This window comes from Ceratotherium simum, chromosome 1 (assembly GCF_057802395.1).
Source record: "Ceratotherium simum simum isolate JZ-2026a chromosome 1, ASM5780239v1, whole genome shotgun sequence".
NCBI lineage: Eukaryota > Metazoa > Chordata > Mammalia > Perissodactyla > Rhinocerotidae > Ceratotherium > Ceratotherium simum.
This window is the reverse complement of record NC_141900.1, coordinates 53832717-53853201: the sequence shown is the minus strand read 5'-3', so window position 1 is coordinate 53853201 and position 20485 is coordinate 53832717. Positions and strand designations below refer to the sequence as shown.

General features: G+C 34.9%; 1 protein-coding gene and 1 long non-coding RNA gene across 2 annotated transcripts in view; one reads left to right on the top strand and one right to left on the bottom strand.

The window, feature by feature from the left end:
- Nucleotides 1-20485, top strand: part of LOC147918200 (uncharacterized) — a 475202-nt gene that overhangs the window by 326688 nt on the left and 128029 nt on the right. The window lies entirely within an intron of this gene.
- The window catches only part of ABCB5 (ATP binding cassette subfamily B member 5), a 118138-nt gene that overhangs the window by 95229 nt on the left and 2424 nt on the right, over nucleotides 1-20485 (bottom strand). The window contains exons 3-12 of the mRNA XM_004418938.3: nucleotides 18609-18759; nucleotides 16874-16928; nucleotides 12081-12272; nucleotides 11824-11995; nucleotides 9051-9175; nucleotides 8793-8970; nucleotides 7313-7426; nucleotides 6876-6986; nucleotides 4645-4770; nucleotides 3156-3359 (exon numbers count right to left, since the gene is read on the bottom strand). Of these exons, the coding sequence (XP_004418995.1) occupies nucleotides 3156-3359; nucleotides 4645-4770; nucleotides 6876-6986; nucleotides 7313-7426; nucleotides 8793-8970; nucleotides 9051-9175; nucleotides 11824-11995; nucleotides 12081-12272; nucleotides 16874-16928; nucleotides 18609-18759 (1428 nt within the window). The remainder of the gene's footprint in view (nucleotides 1-3155; nucleotides 3360-4644; nucleotides 4771-6875; nucleotides 6987-7312; nucleotides 7427-8792; nucleotides 8971-9050; nucleotides 9176-11823; nucleotides 11996-12080; nucleotides 12273-16873; nucleotides 16929-18608; nucleotides 18760-20485) is intronic.

The window sequence follows — 20485 nt, the reverse complement described above, 5'->3', positions numbered from 1 at the left end:
CTTTCATTCTTGATATTGGTAATTTCTCTTCTTTTTTTTTTTTTTTTGTTTCTTCATCAGCCTTGCTATAGTTTTACTGATTTTATTGATCTTTTCAAGGAACGAGCTTTTGGTTTCAATGATTGTTTCTAACGTTTTTCAGTTTTTGATTTCACTGATTGCTATTCTAATCTCTATTATTTCCTTCCTCCTGCTTGCTTTGGGTTTGATTTGCTCTTCTTACTCTAGTTTCTCAAGACAGAAACTTAGTTGACAGATTTTAGGTGTTGTTTTTTTTTTTTTTACGGCGGTAACATTGGTTTATAATATTGTATAAATTTCAGGTGTACATCATTATACTTCTATTTATGCATAGATTACATCATGTTCACTACCCAAATACTAATTACAATCCATCACCACACACATGTAAAATAAGCATTTAATGCTATAAGTTTCTCTTAAAGCAGTGCTTTAAGTGTAGTCCACAAATACTGATACATTTCATTTTCATTTTTAGTTCAAAATTATTTTTAATTTTTCTTGAGACTTCCTCTTTAAGCTATAGATTACTTAGAAGTGTGTCATTTAATTTTCAAATATTTGTGGATTTTCCATATATATTTCTGTTATTGATTTCTATAGTTTTATTATGGTCTGAGAACATAGTTTTTATGTTTTCTCTTTTTTTTAAATTGCAAAGTTTTTTTTCAATGGCCCAGAATATTGTTTATTTGCACTTGAGAAGAATATACTCTGCTGTTATTGGGTGTAGTGTTCTATAAATGTCAGTCAGATCTAGCTGGTTGATAGTATTGTTCAGGACGTCTATATCCTTACTGATTTTCTGCCTACTGGTCCTATCAAGTACTGAAGACTTCAACTAAAATTGTGGACTTTTTTCTTTCTTTTCAGGTGTATCAGTTTTTGCCTCACGCATTTTGAAGCTTTTCTTAAGTTCAAAAGCATTTAGGATTATGTTTTCTTGCCTATTGGTCGTATTTTTCCTGTTTATTTGCATATCTAGTTACTGTAGAATATATACTGAATACTCTGCATGGTATGTTAGAGAGACTCTGAATTTTGTTTTCTTCTGAAAAAATGTTGATTTTTGTTCTAGTTGGCAATTCAAATACTGACTGATCATCCCGAACTTGTATAATCTTGGTTTTATGCTTTGTGGGGGTGAATCTGCAGAAAGCCTCAAAACTAGGCAGGACTCAAACTCCAAATTCTGTTTCCTCTGGGGATCTTGTCCTGGCTTGGTTTTAAGCTTTGTTAGGGCAGGTCTAGAGTCAGCCTTGCTCTAAGGTGTGGTCTTTATTCTTAAGGTGTGGCGCTTTGTTTTGGTGTTTTAGCTATATGCTTGTGGTATTTAAAAGGTGTCAATGTGATCTTTCCACTCTGGCTGGCCTGTGTTTTCAACATCCCCACAGCACTGCTTGAATTCTAGTATTTCTGTTCTACTCTCAGCTTTGTAGCAGCTGCTCTCTGGTAAGCCTTGGGTAGTCTTATACTTGGACGAGGATTCCCAAGGGAAGCCTACACGGACTTCTGCCCCCCACCTCAACTCCACAGCCCTCTCATCGTCTCTCTAATTGCTTAAGCTGTCCTGAAATCTGACTTCTGCTTTTCAGCTCAGTGGGACTGCTATGTTCTCTCTGGATTCTAGTTCACCGAGATGTGGTCAGAAACTTGTTCCCAGGCAGAATGCTGCAAATTCATGGAGTTTATTCATGAATTTCTTTTCTCTCAGGAATCATAGTCTTGTCCTACCTCTCATCCAATGCTTGGAAACAACTGTCCTATGCCTCATATATTTTAGCCAGTTTTATGGCTGTTTATGGGAAAAGGCTAGCAAGTATCAGTTATTCCTAAAATATTAATTTTAAAATATGTGTATATCTTAGAAGCAATGGCATAGTTTTCTCCAACTTTTCACCTATCTGAATTAACCATTTCTGGAACTTTTATTTTTTATTATGTTTATTCTTATTTCTCTGGTTAACCATGGCTGTGGAATTTAGTTTTCATCATGATAAACCTGTATCTTTAATTTGTTTTTTGGATTATAGCTTTAGGATTTACTATTAGATTTATAGCAAGGAACATCTTTGTTCAAATAATAGACTTTTAGTAAATGCAAGTAGTAACTTACAGGGTATGATTTAAGAGGCACCAGAAAGCTCCCTAATTCACAGTGGGAAACTGAAGATCATTGGTGTTTTTAGGAAAGGAAGTCATTGAAAGTGGCAAAAGATCAAAAAAAGGAAGTCTGTGTTTTCCCAAATCACAAGGCAAAGAATGACCTCAAGCCCTTACTGAGTTTGCTGTCCTAATTATGACCCTAAATAATGAGGATAGGAGGTAATTACTCGCATAACAAAAGTTTTTGTAAAAAAAGAATGAAAGAACAAAATTATTATGACCCATGGAGTGTGGTTTGTAAAATATATCCATTAAAGTGAACTTTTTTGTTATTGTCGCCTTCTAGGACGGTGGAATTTTATCTGTATTTTAATTTCTAATTTCATCCTTTCATATTTCACAGGGTGCTCCCCACAACAATTTCATGTGATATTAATGAACGAATACTTTGGGAAATGTTAATAAATGGTTTTATAGTTCTGTATCAATTATAAATACCCATTAGGATCCGATATGTCCTAGCACCAAGAATTTTAGTTTATCTCTTTCTGAGTATGATTTCACACTTCTTGTCTAATATTAGCTTCATGTGCTTCTAAAAACGATCATAGTTTTCCTTCTGCCTTATCACAGAACTAATCTGCACACAGTGTGTGACATTCCCACTCTTAGCCACAAGATGGCCTTGCAAATCAATATTTTGCAGATACATCATTTCTCAGCTTGAGCTGATGATTTTGTCTCATATTTCTTTGTTATATTTTAACATACTCTTCATTTTTTCCTTTTCCATTTGTAGTGAGAACAGGTAAGAACTAAATATTATTTTTAAAAATTGACCTTTCAATCATGCATTTCTTCTTTTGGTTGTTACCACACTCTCTCATTTATAGATGTTTCATCTAGGACAATCCAAAAATTAATCACACTCTCCCTAAACTGTAGAAGTTACTGTGTTGTTATCTTACTTTGGAATATTGCAGAGCTTTAGCTCCAAGCTAAGGACACAGGAAACATGGTGTACTTACATTGGGAAACTCCATTATAAAATCATAAGCATTTGCTTCCTTTGCTGCTTTCTCAATCTCTTCATGTGTCACCTTAACTCGTCCATATTTAATATTGTTATTAATGGTGGTCCCAAACAAAACAGGCTCTTGGCTGACCACTCCAATATGTTCTCTATAATGCTGCACATTTAAAGTTCTGATGTCATTCCCATCCACCGTGATCTGCCAATCCAAAGGAATAAATCATGTTGTCATGCCTTTGTTTTGCTTTAGAGTCTTTTTTACTAGTTCAAAACATAAGCCGAGAAGCAGGGTATTTCAGGAATCAAAGACTGACTTTATTTTGATAAAATATTTATACCATGTGTATTGTCAAAAGACTTTTTGGTATATGGGAACCAACAAAACCCAAAAAAAGCTGTCTTAAAATCTTGCCAAACCACCTGAATATCTTTATTCTAAGAGTCACAAATTAGATATTAACAAGATATATATTCTAGGAGCCACAAATGTTATCAGTAGACACATGTAACAAACTTCAGTTTTGTTATTTTAAGACTGATATGACCTTAAAATTCTTTTCTAGGAAATACCTTTCCTTATTTCTCTTCAACATCCCATTCCCCTGCAAAAGACAAAAACGTCTTCTATTCATTGCTATAAATAATAGTAAATGAATGCTGTGTTCTCCATAGTGCCATTACTCATTACACAAACATATTCCAATGACAGAAGCCAGGGCTTGATAATTATAACTCATAGAGTCTCTCTTTCTCACCAACTCTGGGATTCTGTCTGGGCATGGGTGTTCTGTGCAACATACATGGAATGCTTATCCAATAATTTATTTATTAAATATTAGCATGGACACATGGGTCTAGTATACTCCAAATGAAGACTTTAGAAGTCAAATATAAGTGAAACCAGGCTCTAGGAGAATAGATTTTCTTTTAAAAATAACAGTTGAAAACCTGAATAGACGCATTAAGAATTATGCTTATGCGACTATCATAGTCTTGTTCTCTATGCCATTTACAATGGTGAGAAAGTTAAGTGCAATATTATGGATGACAGAAAAAAAAATAAGTGAGCATATTTTCTACCAATATCATTCTTCTGGGATGTTTTGAGAAACTGAAATTCTTGATAAGTTCTGGTTACTACAAATTACTATGTTATTTTCCCCACAGCATTTATTATCTTCTAACATACTATATAATTTACTTATAATAATTTACTTATTTTCTTTATTGTCTCTCTCTACATATTAGAATGTAAACTTTGTTCACCAATGTATCCCCAGAACCCAGAACAGTGCCTGGAACATAGTGGGTGCTCAATAAATATTTGTGGAATGAATGAATACACTGGAAAGAAAATGATATGGCTTCTCTCCCAGCTCCACTATTAAAAATTAAAAATTGACATAGCTGTAAGCTCCCCGTAATAGGTGATATTTCCAAATCCTGTCGTGTGGACTGTTCATGATTTTGCTAGCTGCACTTACAAAGCCATTGTCGGGATCGTATAACCTCTGCAGAAGTTGGACTGCTGTACTCTTCCCACTGCCGCTGGGGCCAACCAAGGCTACTGTCTCTCCAGACTTAATTTTTAGGTTCAGACCTTTCAGAATCTATTGGAATGTACAGGAAAAAAATTCCATAAGGATAAACAAGAATATGATTTATATATTTTCAGAAATTTAATATATAATTATAAATGGAAAATGAATTCTTCTGTGGCACTTAAAAACAAAATTAGATCCTGTTATGTTTGTATAATAATAATCTACACAATTCTGGAAAATAACAGAAAAAGAATGTCTCAGCATCTTTCTATATAAAGAGGAGAACTAAATTAAGAGTACTCATAGAATATTAACTAGCCACAGCAAACTGTTCACATTTTCAACTAAAATACTTAAATGAATTTCATCATTACCAAGTTAGTGAAAGTTTTATCTTTTAATTTGAAACAATTGAATGAAATCTTGCCAGATATCTTTGTGAGCTATTTAAGGAAGTTCTTTCTCAGAATATACTTAACATTATTGCAAAACATATTCCAAAGTAAAACAACTGGCAAGAGTCCTTAGCAACTCCCATGTATGGGAGTCCACCATTAGAAACCCTCCCTCTCTAGTAGTGGATCTCATGGGGACATTTCAACGTGGCGGGGAGCACTTTTAAAATTTTCTCCATAACTAGGGGTCGCTACCAGTATTTAGCGTCCCAGAGACCTGCAATGTGAGAGAAGCCTCAGAAAATAATTACTTTCCCCAAATGACAACAGCAATCCTGTTGAGAAACTCTCACCGATCTTTGCTTGCGTTTGTATGTATTCAGCCCAAAACATGGGAATCTCTCTTTGGACTCTGACTTTGATCTCACCATTTGTAAAGAAACAGACTCTTTAAATAAGCCAAACATAAAACCTTCAAAGGGCCAAGCAGAGAAAAATTCTCTAAAGGAGGTGAGAAATCTGGGACCCCCCGTGGGAGTGCCTCCTCTCCCACCTGCACTTTTACTGGTTAGTTTCTGTTCTTTCCTTGGAAGAATCTGCGTGTTATTTAAAGTGGGTGTGCTCTTTTTTAAAAAAAATTTATTCATTCTTCAGGTTAACAAAAAGGGCTATGTTTCAAAAGTTCATTTAAAAAAGAGTTGTTTAAAAACCAGAGAGCACTCTACCATGCAATATAATGGCCCAATTGGTGCTTAAGTCTCCAGAAAGCCAACCCAAATGCAGTTGCAAAATGGAGTTGAAATACTCTATGTATGTTAAGAAAAATAGTAGAATACAATACAATTCCAATAATGGTAAGTAAGTAACAAAAAAATTTTTTTAAAAAAGAGCTTTGAAAAGAGAATTTCAATCAAAGAAAAATAAGGAAGTAGGAGAAGGTAAATCTTTTTTTGATGTAAATTCTATAGGGGACATTTGCACACTTTAAAATGTTGATGGCGTTACTAATTTTATCTATTTCACTTAAAATCACATCCTCTTTTTTCTATGAAACAGCTGTTTTATTTGTAATTACTCTTTGCAATCTTTAACAGTAACTACTTTTTTGAGTAAAGACACTAATAAAATGCAAAGAGGAAGACAATAGAAGAGGCACATTTTCACAAGAACTTGTCAAAGGTTGAATGATAAAGGGAGGATTGTGTGTGTATGTGCTTGAGTGTGTGTGTGTAAAACTGTAAAATTGAGAAAGTACCTGAGACACAAATGCTGGTGCAGTAAAAGCCCTAGGGAAGGGAGAAGGGAAAGGCACAACATCTACATAATTCCCTCAGGTTAGAAACTAGGAGGTTAAAATGATTTTTCTATGTTGAGTGGGATAACATCCAAGGATGACCAATAGGTGGCACCATCAATTCAAGACATTTTGGTGTGCTTCCAAAATCAGAGTGGAGGAATTCTAGGGAGCTGAAAATGTTTTAGTCAGCTGAATACAGAAATGAGGTTGCAAAATGTAACTAGTTCTTCCTGTTATTTGTCCATTACTGATCCTTCCTTCCTTCCCTCCCTCCCTCCTTCCTTCCCTCTTCCTTTCCTTCTTCCCTCCCACCCCCTACTCTTCTTCCCTCCCTCCCTTTCTCTCTCTTTCCTCAAATCTCTGAGCAAAGTAGCCAAATCTTGGTCAAAATGATCCTAAATAATCTCCTAAGAGGAGATTTTAGCCAGCAGAAGATAATAACAGAGAACTGTACAATTCTATAATTAAATTTAACCTACCTTGATAGATGGTCTTGACGGATAACTGAAAGAAACATTTTTAAATTCCACAGTTCCTTCTATGCATTCAGGTTTAAATCCTGTTGTTGAAAAGTTATCTATAGCAGGTTTCTTAGAAAAACAAAGAGAACATTATACATCTTCAAGGGACATGTTCAAGGGATTGAGCTGACACTCTTTATATCCTAAAAACAGTTTCAAGATGGTTTCTTTTTATAGTGCTTTCCTATCTGCTTTTAGAAGTGCACTGAGTTAGACATGAAGGTTTCAATAAAATACAATTTCCTTATAGAAGAGTTAAAACAATCTCTTCCCATAGTCAATTGACCAACGTTGATTTTGCACATCTTTTTGTTTGAGTGAAATGTGTGTGCCTGTTTTCTGGTTTCCTTCTTGCAGTAATGGTGGTTATCTTTCAAAGCAATTATAAGTCTTACCTTATCAATAACCTGGAAAATATTAAAGGCTGCTCCTCGGGCTATAGTGAAGGTTTCAAAGTTAGGGGCTGCTGCTCCAATGCAATAACTACTATGGATTACACTAAAGAAAACCTACAGGAACAAAAAAATAATATTTATCCTTCCTCAGTTATATAAGAGGGACAACAGAATGATATGTATACTTGGTTGAGACTCACAGAGAGATATCAGAGAAATTAGGTAGGAAAGAATGTAAGATGCTGCCAAATATAAAGGAAACGCCAGTGAATCCAAGTGTACTTGGCCTTTTCCTAACGTGGAGCAACTTTTGATTGTCCCATAGTCTTGTCATTATCACCTGCGGGGAAGTCTGAGCAGGAAAACCTGAAGAGTGCTGGCCATACATAAACCCGGTTGGGTGAGGAGGTGAGTTGCACTCTCCTCCTTGCTGGTTAACCTCTTGACCTTTAAAAAGAAGGATGTGATAGATTTCACTATCTTAGAGACATTGTACTATTTCTGCCCAAATTTTTCCGAATTCTTGTATCATTGGACTCTTGTCCATTTTCTGATAGACACATCTCCGCAAAAAATCAAATAAGGAAAGAACCCCACAAGCTAGGTGCTATTTTCCCTAAATTATAGATAAGGAAACTAAGGCTTAGCAAGTCATTTGCCCACAGTCACACATAAATTGAGGAGCAAGGATGTGCCAAAAATTCCTCAGAGCTCATTTATATGAAATATAATAAACTCAAGTTTCATTTATATGAAATAAGGGAATAGCTTAATGACTTAACTATGAACATCTCAAATTCAAAAGATGACTTTAGTTGAAAGAAAAAAAATCTACATAGAATGGGAAGGCCAAATGAGAACTGAAGTATATAGATCAGATCAATTCAGTTCAGCAAGACAAATGGTTCTTAATCCTGGACTGATCTGTTTATTGTTGAAACTTGGGAGGATAACGGAATAAATTATAATTTAATGCATAACACCTAAGAGTTTAAAAAACTCTAAATTGTGGCATTGGACAGAACTGTATACAGTCTGTTTTTAACATTACTAAACAGTAAAAGGACAGAGGAAGGGATGGAGAATCCAATCTACAGAATATTTCCAGAGGGAAGACATTTAGCAAGGTGAATGTAGAGTGCCATTTTAATTAATTAATTAATTAATTGCAAGATTAAGAGGAAAAAGTCTCACTAGAGACTGACCCTTTTGACTGCTGGATTAAGAAAACTCTATCTCTCAGTGGAGAATTCAATCATGATTCTCATAGAAGACACTAAAATGTGCTGGATGACTAAATCCTGCCAACTTATAACTATAATTTAAAGGTGTATACAAATCATTTGAAGGAAATAAATATTTATTTATTAAAACCATTCATCTTAAAATATTCATTGTCATTCAAAGAGAAATTTTTAGTAAACTCTAGGTAGGAAAAGACTATCTAGGCCAGTTACCTTTGTTCTCAAATAAGACTTACAGCAAGAACAGTTCCAATGGTATAACCAGGTTCTCCACTAAGAATCAAGGAGGTTCCATACCAAAAAGCGAGTCCATAGGTTCCATTCATAAAGAAGTACACAGCACCGAGAGAGAGTTTTGAAGCTATAGCCTTTTTTATGCCAACATCCTTTGCATCTTTTAGATTCTGTGTATACCTTAAAAAGGCAAAACACAATGTAATAGCCTTGGGGGAAAATAAAAAACAAGCATATGTTGTCATAACTAAAGGACAGACCTTTGAATTTCTTTCTCCTGGGCCCCAAAGGCTATGACTGTTCGGATTGATGACAAGACTTCTTCAGCTACAGCCCCCGCTTTGGAATAGGCATTTAATTCCTTACTGGTCAATGAGATAACTATCTGTAATAAACCACAACCAGAGTTAACCAAAGAATAACCCTAGGGTAGTAACAATGTGCAGAGAATTTAATTCAGGTAGACTCTAGAATAACAGAATTATATTATTGAAAAGGTACATAATATCACTTAATCTATCCTTGTTAGTTTGCAGATGAGGAAACCAATGGCCAGAAACATCGCTTTTTTAAAATCTCACAGCAGAGAGAGAGCATAGCCTAAATTAACCTAGAATCTAAATCTCTATTTTTCCTTCTACTAGTAGAGCTCCAGCCAGCTCTGGCAGTCTAGTGGTTAAGGTTTGGCGCTCTTACTGCCATGGCCCAGGGTTCATTTCCCAGTCAGTGAACCACACCACTGTCTGTCGGTTGTCATATGTGGCAGCTGCATGTTGCTGTGATGCTGAAAGCTATGCCACCAGTATTTCAAATATCAGCAGGGTCACCCACGGTGGACAGGTTTCAGTGAAGCTTTCAGAGTAGACAGACTAGGAAGAAGGACCTGGCCACCCCCTTCCAAAAAAGTTGGCCATGAAAACCCTATGAATAGTAGTAGAGCACTGTCTGATATAGCACCCGAAAATGAGAGGCTGATGCAAAAAGACCAGAAAGGGTTCTGCCTTGCTGTACACAGGGATGCAAGGAGTTGAAATTGACTTGATGGCACTAACAACAAAAAGTAGGGCTTCACTGTTTTCTCTCTGTGTTTTTAAAAACTTAGAAGATGGGTATCTATATTAATACAATTGGGAAAGACTTCATTTGGAGAATGATATTAGTGACACAATTCTTTTTAGGTGCACTCTGGAAACTAGTGAGTCTGATTTGACTTATTATTATGTAAAAAGCAAGGTTTCAGAGGGTATGGGTCACAGGGATGTGGCAGGAAGAGGAAAATGATCCTGCATACATCCGGGGTGTGACCTCTGAAGCTATTACTGCCCAATGCAGCCTGCCTAGTAAATGCTCTATCTCCACAGTAAGAGGTGAGACTTCAGAGAGAGAGAGAGCAGAACAACAGTCTTGGTGATATTCAGCAAGTTTATCTGATTTCTCACAATTTTTTAATCAGAATGTGCCTTTTTCTCTATTACATATCCCACTCGCTACTCCTTTAATTAGTAAAGGATTTAATTTAGTAATTAGCACAGTAGTTCAATGAAAGGTAGCGGGGAAATTGAACTCATAGTTGTGTCTGTAACTGTTGCCTACACACATAAAAAAATCTATTCACTTTCAAAATACATTCCACATAATTGGAGCTGTTTTTACATAAGACATGCTCAGATGGTTCTTAAAGTAAGAAGGTAGCATAAACTGAGTAATACTCATTATTTTCTGATTTCACTTAATAAAGATAGTTATTTCTATAATATATCACTGGAGGGGAAGGAGCACCCAGCAAAAAGCCTTGTACATAGGAAGTATTTAATAGATGTTTGTCAAATTAAATTGAATTGAAGGAAGCTAGAAACCATCCACCCTGGCTTTTTTAGTCATTTGGATAACTTTGACCTTTACTTGCTTTCTATTTACAATCAGTTAATACAAGAGCAGAACTTAGGATTCCTCACTGCTGTTCCCTTTAAGCTCCTTTTCCACTTCACTTCCTCTGAGCAGTCGAGTTTAAGGCTCTATCTTAGTAACATACTGTGGGTAATCTTCCCACGGAGAGGTCCTCACTTCAAATAAGTGAGGATGAAGATTTTGATAAGGGTTACAAGGTTAACATTGGAAATCAAACTAAATAAAGATTTGTTGTCTAAACATCCAAGCCTATTTTTATGGAATTACTCAATCACAGAATATTTTTATTGCTAAAAATTCTTACTGATTGAATTTGTATACTGCTAGCAAATAAACTCAGTGAATTTTATGGCTTTGATTTCCATAAAGAATAATTAGCTTTGCAAAATTAAAACCCCCACCCATATCTCAAGAATACATTGTGCCTTCAATCTAGGAGATGGATATACACATTGGTAGGATTACCAAAGAGATATCAGGGATATATTGCTTGTTTTTGGATTTCACAAAGAGCATTGGTTTCAAAATCAGGCTGTAAACAGATTAATATCTTTTGGTATACTCACAGTATAACAGTGCTAAAAATATAATTTAGAATGAAAATACATAATTTGTTTAAAAAACTGAAACAGATTTACATAGCACATAAAAACAGACAATTTTAAATGTAATTCAAAGCCTTATAAAAATATAAACTTGAAATGGCTGACATAAAAAAAGTGTCTAAGTGTTTACTGTTTAAAGATTTTCTTGTTCTGTTCTAGTGAAATGAACTGCAACACATTTATCTGGGAATTTAGAACACACAGGCTCTTCCAGTATCCAACGTATAATGGCATAATACTTTATCTTTGCTATCATTTGAAGCTGTATTAGGTTACTAAATGAAGAGGAATATTTTTTAATGTTAGTAAGATACTAAAACCAAGCCTCATTGTAGCCAAATAACTTGAAGATAGAAAGGTGATTAATGGTGAACAAAATCAAAAGTATTTGTGGTATATTATATCCCTTTCTATTTTGAGACATAGAAAATAAATAGAAATGCATTTTTTGAGAAACTCAATAAAATATCTAGTTCACACTCCTGCTTCCAGTCAACACTGCATTAGCCATCTTGCCTACCTTAGAAAACATGGCTGCTGAAGCAATTATAAGAGGAGATGTGGACAGAGTCACCAGGGTGAGTTTCCAGCCCTTCACTAAACCAATCACCAGGCCAACAGAAAAAGTAGACATGTTTTGAAACAACAGGGCAATCTTGTCTCCAATACCATCATTGATTTTGTTGATGTCACTGAAACAAGTGAATAAATGCAGTTAAGTCAACTATACTTCATATATAAGAACAAAGTTGATATACTGCACATCCACCCTCTTACTCAGTCATGTGAGTATTAAGTTCACCGATATCATAGCTGTCAAACCAGCTGATGTCTTGCGCCAAAATTGAATGAAAAAACTGTTTTCGAATTCTCTTGGTCTGTCGTGTTGCAGTCATAACCCAAAAGGAAATCTGCATGTAGCCAAAAACCAAGGCAGTAACTCCTATTCCAACATAATCCAAGGTCAACCTGAAAAAAGATTATTGGAAATGTTAGTAAGACTGAAGCACAAAATTTTCCCCTTGTTACTACAAAAATGAAATCTATCCTAATATTTGAGTAAGAGAATTTGTGCTACAGCCTTAAAATAACTAAAAATAAATCTCCATGAGAAAAAGTGAAGTACATTGAATGTAAGAATCTAGGTTTTCCTAGTAAGACACCTAGAATATGTCTCTCTTACATTATTAGCAGAAATTAGTATTTTAAAACATATTTGCTATTTATATATTCTTTCTGCATTTTTTAATATTTTCATTTGAAAAAGTTACATTGAAGTAATTAAGATAGCTGTATGTGGAACAGGGGGAAAAGAAATGATAGTATTAAAAAGCATTGTATAAAATGCTTTAATATATATATTATATATATTATATTATTATATATACTATTAAATCGAAAATTCAACTTTAGGAATTTACCATAAGGAAATATGCAAAAGATTAATCTAGATGGATGGTCATCATAGCATTAATAACAATACAGAAAATCTGAAAACAATCTAAATATCTAACAATAGACCAGATGAGAAATGTAGTTAATTAACGTATGTGGGGTACCCACAAAGTGTGAGGTTCTAGAGATACAGTCATGAGCAAGATAATAGGTCCCTACTCATGAAGAGTTCATATTCTGGTGGGAGGAGACAATACACAAAGAAAAAGAATTTCGGGTTCTACGAAGGAAGTAAACAGGGTGATAGGTCACAGAACAACCGATGGGGAAAGAGCTAGTGCAGATAGAGTGATTAAGAAAATTTTCTTTGAGGAAGTGATATTACAGCTGGGATCCAAAGGTAAAATGGATCCAGCTATAAAAAGATCAAGAAGAAGAGCATTCTAGAAAGAGGAGAGAAAATAATAAGGTCTGAGTGAGGAAAAAGCTTAGCATTTTCCAGGAACAAAAGAAGTCCAAAGTAGTATGAAATGATTAGACTGGAGAATTTGGCATATGTAGGGCTTTTAGCCATGGTGCATTGTACAGGTTTTATTCCAAGAGAAACAGAAGACCACTGGAGGATTTAAGCATGGGATGACCTTATTTGTTCAACTTTTTAAAAGACCACTCTATGCAGAATGGATTGAGGTGACAACAATGGAAGCAGGTGGTTTCATTAGGAGGCTATTGCAATGGCCAAGGTAAAAAGGATGGGGGCTTGGATGAGGATGGTGGCAGCCAATACGCAAAGAAGTGGACAGATTCTAGATATATTTTGGAAATACAAGAAACTGGAATTGCCAATGTACTGGATGTGAGGAATGTGGGAAAAGGAGAAATTAAGGATAACTTCTTAGATTTTTGACTTGAGGAACAGCGTAAAACGGGGTGCCATTTACAGATGTGGGAGACTAGGAGAGGAACAGATTTGCAGGAGATATCAACTGTTTTGATTTAGATATGATAAGTCTGAGATGCCTATTAAACATCAAAGTGGAGATCAAGTAAGAATTGAAAATGAGAGTCTGAAGCACTAGAGGGGGTCTAGGCTGGAGATGTAAACCAGAAAGTCATCAGGTTATAGGCGGTAATTAAAACAAAGGACTGGCTGAGACCACCCATGGAGAGAGAGAATAAAGTGCAGATAAAGAAGAGAAAAGGACCAAGGACTGAGCTCAGGGACTCTCCAAACATGGTACAGTTTGGGATGAAGAGAAAGAGCCTGCAAAGAAAGCTGAAGAGTGGCCAACAAGCTACTTCTAGAAATGAAACTACTCTCAAGGCCTAAGCCTTCTGATTCAAACCACATGCAAATTAAGATTGATTTAATGGCTCCATTTATTGAGTATTTACTGTGTGTTGAATATTAGGCCAGGCCCTTTACAGATCTGAGTATCACTGAATCTTCAGAAAGTATGAATATCCCATTTTACAGATGAAGAAAATAAAATTTACAGAAGTTACTTGACAGCCTCTATAGTTAGAAAGTGGCAGAGCCCACAATCTGAATCTTGAACCTACCACCTGGATCCTGAGCTTATGATCTGAATCACTGTGGCAATATTTCTGAGAAAAAAGGTTTCTCAAATAAGTTTGGGAAACACTGCATACCTAGTGCCCTCCCACTGCCCCTCTTCTGGAAACTGATAATACATATGAACATGTTAAAAGATTTGAAAACAAAGAAATAGTTTAATTTTGTTCAACCCAGGATGTCTCAGACCAATTAACCATGAATATCCCTGTCCTTTTAAAATGTATCACCGTTTGTCAATTCCACTGTACACAATTTGGGAATTACTTTAGGCTACAACTTGATGCAAAAGAAACTGCCAACTATCTAATCTATCATCCAACATCTGATTTTATCTTCTTCCTAAATAAGACAACCTCCATTTTATTCGGAGTGTTCCATGCTCAGGCAAAATAGATGTGGTCATATGACTAGTAAAAAGTCAGAAGTAGAATGAGTTCCTGATGACTTTTGAGCCACGTTTCATCCTTAGACTGCCTACTTTCAGATTTTTACGTGTGAGAAAAGTAAATTTCTATCATAGTTAATCCACTGATACAATGGGTTTTACATTAAACACAGTTGAACTTAATCTAACACTGACTTGGTCATCTAGTTTGCCCCTTCATTTTCAAGTAGATTATAGTAGATATATCAAAAGTAGCAAAAAGGATGGAACAAGTTGCTTAGAAGTTCATATAGAATTAATTAATTAACTCTTGACAGCAAAAGAGGAGGCATCATATTCATCAGCAATAATCTTGAAACTATTTATGATTATGATCTGGATTCAACAAGAAAAGATTCAATTATTTTCAGAATAATTGTCTGATAAATAAGACAAAGGCGTAGACAACATTAAAATTATATAAAGCTATGAGTCATTGTTTTAGACTGACTTTAGGAAATAACTTTGGAAAATAACTTAGGTAGAATAAAATTCTTCAGTTCCTCATTATTATAGATGAAAGAGGTATTATCTTATCTCCACCAAAAAAGTTATATAAAGCAATGTTTCCCAGAAATGTGTTCATTAAAGCATTAGTTCAGCAGGATGTTACTAGGTGTTAGGGAGAAAAAATTGGTTCCATAGTCAAATAGGTTGGAAAATTTGGATTAATGGAGGTTTTACTATGCTTATCTGTCCTGTGTATATCTGAGAGAAGGCTTTCATATATGGTATTTTTTAAGCCAATTTGGCTATGGAACATTTTTTCATCAAGTATCTCAAATATTTCCAAAACAGAACACTGGTTTGAGTAACAATAGCATAACAAATACTACATTATGGTAAGAATGTTTCTTTATAAATTTAGTAACGTGTTAATAATTGTACACAGACATATCTTTTCATCTTAGTCTCCCTTTTATTATGTTTTTTAAATAGATCCTATTTTTAAAAGTTCCAAACTTTTTTGTAAGAAACTCATACTTCATACATCAGAACCCTGCTTTAATATTGTAAAACTAGAATTCAGTAGAAAGCAATAATCTGGATCCTAATCAGGAATTTTCAAAAGACCCAATATAAAGAAATTTTATGTAAAAGTGCTAAAAAAAATAGAACGTTCCCTCAAAGAAAGTTGAGGCTGCAGCATAGCACAACTCAAGGTGCCACCATTCCCACTGTTGTCCGGAACAGCACTGTCCAAAGGAACGTTCTATGATGAAGAAAATATTCCATATCTGTGCTATACAAAATGGCAGCCAGTCATATGTGACCACTGAGTACTTGACATGTGACTGAGAATGAATTTTTAATTTAATTTTAATTAATTGAAATTTAAACAGCTACACACAGCTGTGGCTAATGTACTGGACAGTGCATGTCAAGAATTATAGCCCAGAGGGTGTCTCTGCAATGTGATAGGTGTCCCTTGGGGTTGTGCAACATGGAGGCTTCACTTTGGGGGCAAAGAATAAGGGATCACTTAGGTCTGATAAGATTCTGATAGTTTTAGTGAGATATTACTGAAATCCAGTGAATAAACTCAGTAAGGTAGCATCTCTCTAAGAAACTCAACCCATGTGACGAAGGACAGCACACGGTTTAATACACAAAACTACAGAAACAAAATGTTCCTATAAATTTATTTTGGACTACAATTTTTAGTCTGAATACAACTTTACTATAGTAGTCTGAATAATTAGTCTCCAAAGTAGGTCTGAATAAAACTTTACTATTTTTATTTATTTTATTTTATTATTTTTACTATGTGTTGCACACATCTTTTTGGTTTTTAAAGTTTATAGAAGTGGTATTTTTCTATAAGCTTTGTAAGAAATATAATTTAAAAAAAGGAAAAACAAGTAATTTAACCTCCAGGATATGTACCTTCAGTTCTAGGAGGCAAAATTGGTATAAAAATGCAAATTCCAAAACAACTTTTCTATTGACGACAATTCTGTCAAATATAACTCAAAGCATTTGAACTTATATACCTTTCAAATAGAAGAAAAAAATATGATAATTTTATATACCTAATGAAAAAAGAGGACATGTTTGCTTTAATCACTTATATGTAATATTAATGATCAAACTTTTAAGGTTTTTCTCCTTATAAGTATTGAATAAAGCAGCATGCAATGAACATGAAGTTAACATTTCATTTGGACTTACACAATCACATCTTCATTCACCTTCTCTTGAGACTGAGTACAGTTCTGAAAATTTGCTGTAAAAAAGTTTTTCAAATTATAAAGGAAATTAATTTATAATTGGCCATAATGTTTTATACATAGCCCTCCAAAGAAAACATAGTGCATTCTCAAGAAAATAAAGTTAATGCCTATACACTGGTTAGTGATCATCTGATTTTCTATTCTTTAACCTAAAATTTTAAATAATATCTCTGGTCTCAAGAAACATTCACACAACACGAAAAATTACAAGGAAATCTTAACCATGGAGCTCATATCCACAAAGAATTCTTTAGGATATTTCTGATTTCAGGCAACAGATGTGTAAGTAATAGTAATAGAATTCTCCTTTCCTGCTGAGATTATATATTTAGAATTCAGTTTGAGATACTCCAGGGAATAATTTAGAAATTCCAAGAAAAACAACACGTGAAAGTTCTAAAAGTAGTAGTCATGGGAAAAATTTAAATGAAGCTCGTTGAAATATGTTGAGTATAACAAAGACAGCAACATCAGGGACCAGCCCGGTGGCGCAAGCAGTTAAGTGCACGTGCTCCACTGCAGTGGCCCAGGGTTCGCTGGTTCGGATCCTGGGTGCCCACCGACGCACCGCTTGTCAAGCCATGCTGTGGCACCGTCCTATATAAAGTGGAGGAAGATGGGCATGGATGTTAGCCCAGGGCCAGTCTTCCTCAGCAAAAAAAGAAGGGGATTGGCAGATAGCTCAGGGCCCATCTTCCTCACACACACACAAAAAAAGACAGCACCATCATAAATCAGTATTTAAAATAATCCTTGGGTTACAAGTTTTCTATGTAAACCTTTCTATATATCTTCTAGTAAAAAATACATTATACATTAATCAGTATACCAATGAAATTACGCCATTGTAGTGTTATTCTAGGCACCTTTTTTACATTCACATCTAAAGAATGTCACCTCAGAGGACATGACCCTGAAATAGGATGCTACAAAAGTAATGATACGTGAAGGACGCCTATAACTAGGAGAAATATGAAAACATTTTTTTCCCACGCCTGATTGCTAGATTCCCCTCCTATCTTTATTCAGGGTATTTGTCTCTAGTACTATAATTTCCTGCGTGTTCTTTTCCGCTTCCTTGCTGCATTACGTTCTATAGTGCCATGCATGTGCACATACTATGAAACTTTAGGTAGCCATTCTTCATTTCTTCTTTTTAAAGGGTGTGTTACAGATAAGTGGCCTGGAATGGAACAAGCCTTTGATTAAATCCTGATATAATCATCACTTCTGATAGAAACTTATTTAAATTCCTAGAGAAACAAGCTGAGCTATAGTGGCTCTCACATGATTTTTATTAACCACGAAGAAATGGCCTTTGGACTTGAACAGTAACGTCAGCTCTCTCCTGGGTCTCCAGCCTACCAGCCCACCCTGTAGATTTTGTACTTAACAGCTTTCATAATGGTGTGAGCCAATTCCTTAAAATAAATCTTTCTATGTGTATATATATATTGCATTGGATGTAGCCTATTGCATGTGTTTCTTTGAAGACTGCTAACTAATACAGACTTTGGTTCTTTAGTTCTTGGCAATATAGAAGAATAAATGACTGAAATACATATTATATAGCTATTGTTTGAGAATAGAATAATCTGTATTATAAGCTTAATGTTTGCTTTATTTAATGCTTCTGAGTCCCCAGTAATATAGAAAGTAAATACTGTACTCACTTGTGTTGGTTTTGACTAGACATCCACTAATAAGGTTATCACTCATTTCTCCTAAAATCAGTGACATTACAGGAAGACAAGCTCCATTTACTAGTGATGCCAGTAATCCCAGGATCATGAGTGTGATGTCCAGTCCATCAGCAAAGCGAAACTGAGGAAAACAAATAAAACGTGGTAGCATGATAGCCGTAAATAAAATCCACCAAAAACCAACCTATAGTTTTTGCCATTAAGTAAATGTTATTTTGCAAATTGATTAAGAGACTAAATAAACTATAAAATCATGGATAAGTATTTATATACAAAGTAAAAAAAAAAGTCCCTGATCTTAAGGATTTATAGTGTACTTTGAAGAAGTTATTGAAAAATAAAGTAGCAAAATTAGTACTGATTATAGATCTGTGACATAAGTCAGGTCAGATGTGGGTATGAATCAGAAACTTCCCTCCATTTGGTTGATTCTGGAATAAATGAAGATATTTCAAAAGACTGCAATGACAATATCTTCACTTATGGAAAGTTGATCTTCAAACTTTCAATTCTCCAGACTTAACATCAGAGCAATAACACAACTAAGCACAGTGAACAGTAACCATCTAGTAAAAATTACTTCACCAAATGTAATGAATCATATTTTTCATTCTTATTTTAAATTCCTCAGATTTTTTTTCTTTATTTTTTTTTTTGGTGAGGAAGATCGGCCCTGAACTAACACCTGCTGCCAATCTTCCTCTCTTTGCTTGAGGCAGAGTTGCCCTGAGCTAACACCTGTGCCCATCTTCCCATTTTGCATGTGGGTCGCCACCACATCATGGCTTGATGAGTGGTGTAGGTCTGTGCCCAGGATCCGAACCCACGAACCTGGGCTGCCAAAGTGGAGCATGCCAACTTAACCACTATGCCACCGGGCTAGCCCCATAAATTTCTCAGATTTTCTTCTATCCAGGACAGCATCTATCCTGTAAATAAGGGTCTATAATAATTTGCAAGACTGTTTGGAATAAGAAAGAAATACCTGCAAGCCACATACTGAATGCTTTGCATTCTATTCTATAGCAGGTTCCTACAGCATTATTCCAAAACCAAAACAAGAACAAAACTTGAAAATGTGGATTATTTATTTCACTGAGAGAGGTCAAGATAACATGTATAATGGCATTGAAATGAAACTGGATTTGAATAAGATCAAGAGGAACTTAGTACATATTTTATGAATGGAGCCTGAAAAAATTTCATGTTTTTCCATTCATTCACACAGTAGCTAATAAATGTTTATGGAATAACTGCTATAGCATTGTACTCGGTATTACATATGATAAGACACTATCTCTGCTCTTTCACCTTCCTCCAGAATAGCGTGTTATCTCCTTTATAAAGTTTGTCATGTTCTTCTACTTTCCAGGTTTTTTAAAATTTGACTTTTGAAAAAACGGGTACAGCTTCATGTGTATTTCTGACGATACTGACAGCCTGATACAGAGATTAGAGTAGGTGGAGGAGATGTTTTAGCAATACATGCCTGAAAATGTTCCTTGAACATAATCCCAAAGAAGTGTACTGACACGTTTTGTGACACACAGAATTTACAAAATACTCAGATAATTATTTTTTATTTAAAAAAGATTTATAACACTTTAAAAATAATGAAAACAACTCATATCAATGTATTATCATTGGAAAATACTGAAATGTAAACCTAAAATAGTAAAAGTCACTCATAATTCCTCACTACTCAGAAATAACGTCTAACATTTATGCATCACACACACACACTTTTTTTTTTCCAAAATTGGGGTCGTTGTATGGGTATCATCTTTGTTTCTTTCTTTCTTATCCCTTGTTGTGGAGCTTTTGGGTTGTTTATTTTTTTTCCTATT